Genomic DNA, 11,271 nt, shown 5'->3' with positions numbered 1-11,271 from the left:
TGGGCTGTTACGCCAGCATTCCCACCACTGTCTGGGTTTAATAATCCATCCAGTCACACAGTATGAACCACTAGGCCATATAAGTACCTTATACAGATAATGTAATGTTGGCGTGATTTCTGTGCGAAACAAAACAAACCTTAATTGTACTTTTCATCCATTTTTTAAGGTGTTTTCATCTTGTGTTAAAGCTTAAAACTGTATATATATTTAGCTTGAGAGGTTAAACAGGTAAGCCTGAAGTAGGAAGTACTGCTAAGACCCAAACCGGAAGTCATGTGACGCCACGCCCAACGTGCTCATTAGCCTCTGCTTGCTGTCCAAGATGGCCTCCACGCCACAACAGGTGTGGGTAAGGATGGAAATGAGCGTTTTCGTAGATTAATAGAAGCATAATTAAGTTATAGTTTAAAGATTTTAATGCAGGAAGTTCCATGTTCATTCTACTTTCAAGCTACTAAAGCAAAAATATTGACATATTAGGTGGTTAATTCTTAAACACCGATACTTCAACGTAGCAGCCGACAGGGGGCGCGGAAAGCAGCACCGACCTATTGAGTGACATCCAGCGGAGTAGAATGGGGCACGGTGTGGGTTAGTTCACCGCCTGGCACCGGCAGCACACTCCGGAACCACCAGGACTCTCCAACGGGTGGGCGTAATTTGACAGACCCGGATTGTGGCGGTTTCCGCTGAGCTTTCTCTGCTCTCCTTTCGGTACTCTCTGGAGCTCCTCCACTACACCGGGAGATTGTCTGACAACCAGCTCCGGACAGTCGCTCAGGTGGACGCCACAAGCGAAGCCAGGCACCGGGGGTGAGGTGACCATGCCTGGCTCGGTGCCCATCACATACCGACCACCTCCGCCAGGTCACGAGCACCACACGGCCCCAGGCGCCGCTCCAGCCGGAGAGACAGCAGCGATGTCCGGCGCAGGTTCACTTGTGCTCCCGGCTGGCATCATCGACCCTTCTGTGCCAATTCGTGACATTAAAACGAAATTTCTCGTTCTCACTGGACTAATTCAAGCTGGAGAGGTGAACAACCGGGATATAGTTGAAACTGTCCTCAATTTGGTAAGTCAACTCATTTTTCTGCTTTTTACATGAGTTGATGTTTGTGCTGTGTTGAATTATTGCAAAACCCACTCAATCATTTCTATTAAATGTGCCAAGAAACGGACAGTACATATTTAAAAATCACATGCACAGCAGATAACACAAAGATGCTTTTCAACTTTAACACAACTTTCTGTTTGCTGGCAAATTAAAACTATTTGGCCACAATCAAATCTGGGCATCTTTTTGTTCCCAAAAAAATAATTAAATGTTGACGCACTGCGATTAAAGCTGCTCTGTGTGACCAGCTCGAAATGACATATTTTTTTTACAATTATGAATTAAACTGCATAAAAATGTGTGTAAATTGTTGTGTGGCCCAAATAGTATGACTGTTAGGAGCTAAACTTGGTCAAATCACTATCATTAGCTGACAACTAACTAATGCACGTGCGTGTGTTGCGTAGAGCGTGGTTGAAGTGTTAAAAGCAGGATGAGGGCAGGATACACTATAATGCTTGCAGCATGTTCAAAGGTTAGTACCCTTTACGCAGCCGCCTAACCGTGCAATACAGCAGCTTTTAGCTTCATCAACAGTAATATGACTTTTTTGTTAGCTTTTCTATCCCACTGAATCTCTTAATCCCGCTCTGAATTTCTCAAAACCAACAAACATTCAATCTTTTAAGTTTCGGTTCGATTATTTGAAATATTTAAATAACAAAAAACAAAAATGTAATTAACTTCCATACAATAAATGGAAAGGGTGCTATGGCAATCATTAGAAATGTCATTTATAGTGCCAGGCACTCCCTCTGGGCAACTTCATGACCAAAGATGCCTCATGGACTTCCATTTAAAAACACATTCTAAAAAATTGCACTGCCATTACAGTATAAGTCCGTGCATTCTGCAATAACAGCGTTTTATTTTGAAGTAAAGTAGTGATATTTGACATTTTTTTTCTTGGGATGCTCCGATCAGGTTTTATCAGCCACGAGTGAAATTGTCCGATACGATCACATAGATTAAGTGTACATTTTTAAATGTGCTATTGGGGATATATTGGGCTTTTTCTTGTTTAGAGCTACTTTTACAAAAAAAAAAATGGCCAAGAGCTACTCATTTTTGTAACATCGTCATAGCTTATTTCAACGCAAACAAACCGAATGCTTGTTTTACCGAAGCATGAACAAAATGCTGGTACCCACAACTCACATTTTGTATTTCAGAATGAATTTCTTTCTTGGGTTCTCACATTAACTGAAAACCTAAATAAAAAGCTGACCCCTGAGGATCAGACACCTTCTTTAAGGAGACTTTGGATGCAAGAGCAGCTAGATGGCGCTCCAGCAGGACCCCAGGCGGGCGGCAAAGTTGGTGTCCTCCGCCGCCGACGGCCGGCCATCCAGTCCGACGAATCCAACCACTTTTCGGGCTATCTGTCTAAGACCTCCGACTGCCATGCACACACGGGCACGTGCCCCTCGTCTCGATAAAACAATTAATCGAACGATAGAAAATAACAAGGTCTTGGGGGCTAGCTATATAGCGATTAAATACACTGAGTGCTAGCTAGCAGTTAGCGAGCAAAAGCTAATATGAATGAAAGCACAAAAGCTTTCTTAGTTTCTTAGCCGAATGCCACATTTCCAGTGTGGGCATTCGTCCCGGCGGTTGGTGCTTGCTGGGGAGTTTCATCAGTAAAGTGAATGTACAGAACCGGGCGGCGCGAGCTCGCGATACCCAGGGTATATAAAGTGGTGACGCCCTGCGATTCGTAAGTGCTATAGAAGGCATCTTCTGTGCCTCACACAGATACACTACACTTGAGTACCATCTAGTGGCTCAAATGTGACATGACGCAGCGATCATTGAATGATAAACATAATGATGGTATGGTCTAGAATACTGTAATATGGTCTAAATGATCAATTATTGTTGATAATTTATAACACAATTGTCGACCAGCAAAATTTGTTATCGTGGCAGGCCTAATCGGTGTTAAAAAGCAAGTATGGGCAAATGCCGATACCGTGTTTTTTCGCGGAAATCACCCCATACTGATCGGTGACCGATCGATCCGAGCACTCCTAATTTTGACTGTATTCCACCAGAGTCAGCCTTTGGCAAAAGGCTTAAGTAGATACAATAAATTAGGAATAGGAGGCTTTTAAAAACTGTGACTCTGAAATGAGTCTGTAGGATTGCGACTTTGTTTTAATAGCTTTTTTAGAACAGCACTCTTTCACAGCAGTGGATGGTTATGTTGCCTTTGCGCTTAATTGTGTGGCAAAATTGTTGTTATTTGCTGCTTCTACGAGATTAAAATACTGTGAGTGATGTGGAACAGGCCAAACAAAACAAACAAATGTTTTATTGGGTTGATGTAACCTTTTAATGCTGGCACTCATTTGCTGCGGTGTTGTACAGACCTAGCTTTGTGCCCCCTTGCAAATTGAAGCCTTTGCGCAATGGACTTATAATGGTTTTTGTAAAACTTCACCAATCCCTTTTGGTTTCACTATTAACACAGTTCTTCTTTTTTATAAGGGTGATTGTTTTCAGCACTATCCTTCCACTTTTAATAATGTGTTGGACAGTTATTTTGCTTGCTTATGTGGACATCTCTGAGGCAGAGTATGGATGTTTCAAGGTATTCTTCTCAGTGCAGCAATTAGGCTTAAATAACTTGTTGCCAGGAGTGATTTTCCAATAGAAGCAATTCAAATCCGCTGTTTGTTTTTTTTAGACGTCTGCTTTGAGCACAAAGCACCATCCTCTTTGCGCTCCTCAGATGTGGTGTATTTTACACGAAATTGCACCAGTGATAACTCACTGGTTTGCCAATGTTATTTTGCTCGTCATGGATTGTCAAGATGAAAGATTCTGAATTTACCTGTCAGGCTCTCATCTGGTGTTTGAATTTTTCAATCTGCTTGCTTTTGCTGAACTGTGTACATTTATACACCAAAGTTGTCTCTTGCTTCTCATCTTTCTTGTGCATGGTTGCCTTCCAACGCAAGATAATGAAGCATAATTCATAAAGCGACGGCTGTAATGGTGTGCTCCATGAACAAGGGCTTGTTGCACCGAGGTAGCGTGCCTATAATTTATATTGGCTTGATTTGATTGAAAACTCCCCATTATATTCCATACAAATTCACAGCATATGCTGATATTAAATCACAACCACACATAAGTGATGCTTGCCATTGTATATAGCACAGCAGGGCAAGATGAAAACTAATGATCCTCTAAAATCGCATTTCCCCCTGTGCTTCAGTTCAGGTTATTTGTGAAGTTGAAAGAAGGTGTGAACATCATAAAGGATCCCTAAATGTATCTCATGGGGTCCAATTTGATGAATGTTTTCTGCTCTCGACAGAGAAAAGATCCGAGCTGAATGTTTTTTTGTGTGGAAATGTGTTCTAATGCTGTGGCTTTGAAACCAAACATTGTTATGAATGTTCTTTTAGTGGATATTCCAATCTTTTGTGCACGGTAAAACACTGGTGGACTAAAGGCTCCAAATGACAAGCATTAGCGTGAGTCACCCAGTTATGTCTCAGTGATGGATTGGCTATTTTTTACAGCATCATGTCAATTCAAGGGCATATAATGACTTCTAATAACATCAGCTATGTTGAAAAACGTTGGCAAATCTCCAAGTATAGTAAGCGCTGAACATAATGGCTTATGTTACCTTTTTATAAAAATGTATTTGAGCATCACAAACTGAATGCAGTTTTGCGCCACTCGTGGTAATTAAAGTGGGCTAGCATGAATCATTGTGGTATGGGCAGCCTGTGGTGGCGGCTCTAATTAAGGTGTATAATCTGACTCCTACACAGACGCTGGTGGTGATTAATGTCATCCGACTCTATGTTGATCTACAGTGGTGTCGCCTTTCAGTCTGCTCACGGAGGTTTGTGGAGACACAAAATTGAGGCCAATTTTCCTCAATGAACCACAGCTCCAGCAGCACTCATGCAGCCCCAAACATGACGCTACCTGCATCAAGCTTGCCTGTAGGCAAGACACATTTATCTTGCTGCTCACTGTGTTACCAGCCATTTAAACGATAATGGCTGTGTGTTGACTCATTGTAGTGGATAGTACATCTGTTTTTCTATACAAGCTATACACTGACTCCTCTAAAGTTGATCCAATTTTCATTTCTACAGTATTGCCCCTTGATAAGATATACTGTCCAAAAATGGTGGCTGATCTTCTCAAGGACTGTTGTAGATACTGATGATGAAGAACATTTGACCTTTTAAAGAAAACATGAACATGTTGTAATTCGTCATGCTGCTCAACATCTCATTCATCTCGGTTTCTTCATTCCTCCACGCTACAGCAAGAATCCAAGCGAGTAACAGTGTTGGCCACAAGACGCGCAATGTAGTCGGGCTCAGAATTCCAGTTGGAACAAGTTTGCCGTCACCTCCCTGCACACCGTCAGAAATTGGTCAACAGTAAAGGTTCATTTCTGTCTGTCATGGTTGGTACGATACCAGTATACCACTTCATGCAGCCCTGTTATTGGTCTGGGGGGTAACTGCTGGTACATTTCTGGGAGCCAAAAAGATACATGCAGTCAAAGTGTTTAATAGGGATGCTTCTATCAGGGTTTTATGCTGCCGATTCCGATCCAGATCATCCAGGATTGTAATTGGCCAATACTGATACCGATCACATGGATTAATTATACATGTTTCAATTTATATATAAGTGCTACTGGCCATTTGAAAAAAAGAACCATAAAATTACCTTAATTTATACAAAAACATACTTGACTTACTTTTTCAAGAGAACATATATCACTCGGGAAACTTTCAGAGAATGAGGCGCTTTTTTGTGTGCCACCATCACTGTACCTGTTAATACCTGTATCCGTATCTCCATTTTATGATTCATTTGCCTTCATAATGCAACCAGTCCCTTAAAATGCACTGTTATCAATTCAAGCGTGCGTAATCTTTCTAAAATAGTACTCCTGACTCTTTGTGTGCCCTGAAATAACAAAACCATCAGCAATATGGAAATGCTACCTGGTGAAATCCCTGTGTGCTGTGTGATAAGACATCCAGTGCTTCTTTTGGAAAAGCAGAGCAAAGGCCAAGGGGGCGGGTCTACTTTCTCTGTGTCAGCAAGGTCTAATTCTTCTCTCGCTGCGTTCATCTTTCCACCTGCCAGTGGTTTACCCTGGAGAGATGTTCTTGCTTTATCAGTGCCGTAATGACGTAATTATCAAATGTGCATAATTGGCCGTGACGCATTAGCAAAAAATGAGTAAGAAACATGACAAGCAAAACAAAGCTACACATGAACTTTTTGCTGTCGCTTCTTTTTGCTGTTGTTTTCAACACCAATAACAAAACAGGGCCACCTGTGAGTGCTTTTAGATGGGGGAGGGGCCCACAGCAGGACTAGCTGCTCGTAGAGAAGAGCAATGTGTGCTTTCATGTCAGAGTCGGCTAAAGTCTCTTCACTATATTTGTCGCTAGTCACTTTTTTGAAAAACAATATCTGTAGGGTGTCAGGTTACTCCCCATTCATCCATCTTCTGTGCCGCTTATCTTCACAGGGGTATGCTGTAGCCTATCCCAGCTGACTTCGGGCAAGAGGCGGGGTACATTCTGGACTGGTGGCCAGCCAATGGCAGGGCACATTTCGACAAACAACCATTCACACTCACATTCATACCTATGGACTATTTAGAGTCTCCAATGAAGCTAACATGCATGTTTTTGGAATGTGGGAGGAAACCGGAGTACCCGGAGAACACCCACACACACACGGGGAGAACATGCAAACTCCACACAGAGATGTCCAAGCGGAGATTGGAACCCAGGTCTTCCCCATCTCCTAACTGTGTGTATGCTAGCCAGACTACTCCCTAAATATCTCTGAATTGGCATCACTGGTCCCTCCTGCTGCGTCATCTTATTCTCTGCAGACCAAGCGCGTTATAATATGTTTGAGGGTGGGCAAACATGTAGCTCCAAATTTATTTCTGGAAGTGCAAATCTATTTGTGGCAGCTATAGATGATCATCTAATTTGCATAATTGGCCGTGGCCTACATGCATGTCATTTTTTATGGATGCTGTGGGAGACAAAAAATGAGCAAAAACATGAAAAGCAAAACAAATATGTTCAGGAATTAGGGCTGTCAAAAAGAGAGCATTAACAGGGGTAACTAATTTTCCATTAATTATGTTTTTTTTTTTGTATAACCTCATACGCATCATGGCAAGCCACGCCTCTCTGTTACGATGGCAGACCAAGGCACAATGTAGCCCCCCCACAGTCACACAGTAAAAATGGGCATATTTCAGACATAGTTGCAAATGGTGATTAATGATGATTATTTCATTTGAAAACTGTGATTAATCAGATTAAAAATATGAATCTTTTTGACAGCTCTATTAGAAATACAAATGAACTTTTCTCTATTGCTTCTTTTTGTGTTTTTTTGATGTTGAGAAGAGTGATACATGCTTTCATGTTAATCTCCAAAAGCGTCCACTAAGATTAGAAAAAAGTTGCTATATTTGCTGCTAGTCGCTTTTTTTGAAAAACAAATCTAGAGGTTTCTGAATATTTGTTAAATGTAGCGTCAAAGTCGCAACACAGCACTGACCCATAATGCTATATGTTTTTATTCTCTAAGAGCCAGAGCCATCTACTGTACGAAGTTGGAACGACATGCTACGTTCACAAATGTGTTTATGAGCTAAGCTAGGGCAGACAGGTATCACCAAATACACAAATACAGCCCCTCACATAAATCAATGTATGGCAAACACCGGATATGTTTCTCTGCTTGTTGCGTGCAGGCTTTTTGATTATGTGAAAGACATTTGTGTTTTGTCAAAATTCTGTGGACGGACTGAAAGTGAGATCACAGAAGCCTGGTTTCTTCAGTTTCTTTCAACATATTTATTCTTAAAAGTATTGTGTCTTGTATCTGGTTCAGCTGTTGGCTCGGGAGAGCTGCTTTGATTGATGACCCCACATAAACGCCATTTATCGTACAGCTCGAGTTCCGGTCAAATTGGTGTGTGTCTGTGGTTTTGTTGTGTTAATGCTTCTTGCTCACAGAGACAGCATTTGTTTGTTTATCCTGGGTCCAGTTCGGCATCATTCATCTCCAGTGACAGTGGGTTTTGGACCAGTGCTGCATCCTTACTTGGGAGATGACTGAGCGAGGCCATTCAGACAAACTCTGCAAATATCAGCAGATGAAAGAACATTCCTCTTTAAATGGTTTCCATCAACTGGTGGAAGCATGAGCCAGCACTGGGGGTAATCAAGATTCACGAGTCTTTCATTTTCCAGTGCACTAGTACGTCTTCACATAGATGCATTTTTTTAAGACATGAAGTAGGCGTGCAGTGTACTACGCACGGTATACTGCAAGTGCAATCTGCATTGTGAAGCGTTTCCCCTCCCATTATAGTGCCCCCAACGGCACCCTAATTTTATTGTCCTTCATTAACTTTGTTGGGAAGGCAAGTGAACATGAATGGAGACTGGCAAGACGGTCAGGGCGCAAGCCTTTTGTCGTTCACTTAGCCAAGCGCTGGTAGCCTTTGCTAGTAAACGTTACGTTTTGAGCAGATGATTAACAATAAAGGCAGTAGATGTGTCATTGATGCATGCAGGTCAACATCAGGTTCACTGTTGTTTACTACAATCGGTTTAAAGTAGGGATGTCCTGATCCACTTTTTTTTTTTGTTACAAACATGAATTTGTGGAATTGAATGTGGTAATGAAAATAGCTCTTCAAAACATTAAAAATATTGCAACTATAGTCAAACTTGTCAATAGTGGCCACTAGAGGGAGTCTGCAAAAGTGGCCGCTATAGACAGGTTGTCGTCCATGTTGAATGTTGACCAGTAGAGGGAAAAAAAAGGGAAAAAAAAATAATAATAATGTTGACCAGTAGAGGGCACTGCGGACTGCGGATAAAAGTTGTACAGCACTACTAGGCTTGTTATTATCATGATTCATGGTTCATGGTTTTAATTCATCCTGAACATGCATATGAGTCAAACAGTAGCACATCACATAGTACAATTCACAATTTTGCATGTCCAAAAAGGAGTAGGAAGAAGCAAAGCTTATTTAATCCTACCCCTCATCAGTTTCACATCAGTTGCAATACATTTATTCACCTCTTGTTCTTCCAAGTGTACTTTGTAGGTCTACATGACAATGTAGTGCAATCATAGCCAAGGTTTTTACTTACTAAAAGGAAGCTAGAGGCTTAATAATACCTGATAGAATATATCCACGACCCACAGAACAAAGCTGTGCTAGTAATGTCTTACGCTTGTTTTTAATATTTTACTTTTTATACGGCAGTGTCATTACAGCTTTAGTTCATCGGGAAGTGACGGGAGGTGATGGTGGGCGTCCCGAGCAGGAGAGCTAGGCTCAGTGCTAGCTGTGAGTTTGGAGAGAGTTGGGAAGTGTGTTTATGTTGGCGTGGATGTAAAGTCCTGCAGTGTTCTCCGCTGTTAATAAAGCCATTAAAGTGCATCGGCGAGGTGTGTCTCTCCTTCCCCACAACAAGCGGCATTACAGTATTGACCAGTGCACACCAGGAAATAAATGGTGTCATTTCTTACAGGCATTGCTTGGACAGCTATGTAGTGGGGCTTGTTTAACCTTTTTATTGTAGCGTCGCTGGGAGCACGTCCTGTTCCCACCCTACTTTGCGGTAATGTTTTGGTGCAAATGCTCTTAAAGTTACATGTTTGACCAGGAAATAGCAAGCTCAAAAGAAGACGGCTTTTTATGTGTGGAACAACTGACAGTTTGTGTGGATCTTGTGAATGATTGTGACTGAGCTAGGACTCCGTAATTAAAGTCTACACACGACTGCTTCATTGATTGAAAAACAAAACTTTTTCGTGCATGAAGCTTCTACTTGAGTCGGTAATTTGGCCGCTATATGCGGTCAGATATTGACCAAGGGAGACAAAATGGGTGGCTGCTGGCCGCGTTGGACAGGTGACTGCTATACACAGGGTCTATAACATGTAAATTTGCTGGGGGGATTTTTCAGTGGCCGCTATAGGCAGGTGGCCGTTCTATAAAGGTGGCCGCTAAGACAGGTTTGACTGTACTTTTTTATTAGACAGCATGACGAACAATTTTGTTTGGCTTTTGGAACAAACCTCTGTGAGTCAGGTCCCTAATCCAATAAAGTTCCAATAAAAGTCCATCCAATAAAAGATAAAATAAAATATAAAATACTTTTAGTGTAGGACTAATCATTTGACATGGTTATAGATCAATTTGTGATGTGATGACATTTTTTTTTAACAAACACTTTTCAACGCAATAGTAATTTATTGACGGCCCCTAGTATAAACAACCAGTGGTTAGAGCAGCACTTCCCGTCAGTGGCGGAGGCAGAAATTTTTCATTGGGGTGGCCAAGGTGAGACCATTACTCGCATAGGGGTGGCTATAAGTTGATACCTGAAATGTCTAGATGGCCAGTGTGGTGGCCGGAGAGTGACCAGGGGTGGCCACGACCACCACTGGCCTTTTCTTCTTCTTGTGGGTGGCGGGAGTCGAGTGGAAACCAGCTTTGAGACGCATGACCACATCAACCATGTTGGAATGTGGCCCAGAGTTACAAACCTTATACGGCAACCGTATCGGTCCGATCTCGTGGCGGGAGCCGATATTACCCGATCTTCAAAATACAGCGGATCGGCAGCCGATCCCGATCCTGAAGATCGGACATCCCTAGTTTGAAGTCTAGGACAAGCATGTTGGGCGCGCAAGTGGTTGAAGCTGTTGCTGGCAGTCAACCACTCTCTCAGTTCAATTCTTTGTCCACCCCACTCTCCCTCGCCCCTCTCCGAAAAAGGGGAAAAGCCCTGCACGCACATGTGCTCATTTGTATGGAGATGAGCTGCGTCTGTGATCGGGCCAAGTCATATTGCTCAGTGCGGCAGGGTGACATCGAGTCACTGTAGCGACACATTAGCATCGCAGTGCCGATGCAGCAAAAGCAGACATCTGTATGGCAGAAATAAAACCTGTGGCCTGTCCCTGACAATTAATGTGGAAATCATTGCATAATACTCAGCACTATTGGAAATGCACTAAATTGTAGGCGTTGATTAACCTGCACTGCAAAGAGGATGGGCCATTAATTGGTAGCAGATGATAACTGGAG

At 42.3% G+C, this 11,271-nt stretch overlaps 1 protein-coding gene across 6 annotated transcripts in view; it reads left to right on the top strand.

Annotated features, from left to right (window-relative positions):
• The first annotated feature begins 326 nt into the window (after positions 1–326).
• LOC129191056 (neurobeachin-like) overlaps positions 327–11,271 on the top strand; it is a 249,397-nt gene continuing 238,452 nt past the window's right edge. For all 6 annotated transcript variants that reach the window (XR_008573133.1, XM_054794030.1, XM_054794029.1 and 3 more), the window contains exon 1: positions 327–1,076. Coding sequence is in view for 5 of the 6 variants with exons in the window: in XM_054794030.1 (XP_054650005.1) it covers positions 828–1,076 (249 nt within the window). In the remaining variant the exon portion in view is untranslated. The remainder of the gene's footprint in view (positions 1,077–11,271) is intronic.

Source organism: Dunckerocampus dactyliophorus, chromosome 12 (assembly GCF_027744805.1).
Source record: "Dunckerocampus dactyliophorus isolate RoL2022-P2 chromosome 12, RoL_Ddac_1.1, whole genome shotgun sequence".
NCBI classification, from domain to species: Eukaryota; Metazoa; Chordata; class Actinopteri; order Syngnathiformes; family Syngnathidae; genus Dunckerocampus; species Dunckerocampus dactyliophorus.
Note: the sequence above shows the minus strand (reverse complement) of the source record. Positions and strands in the feature narration are given on the sequence as shown.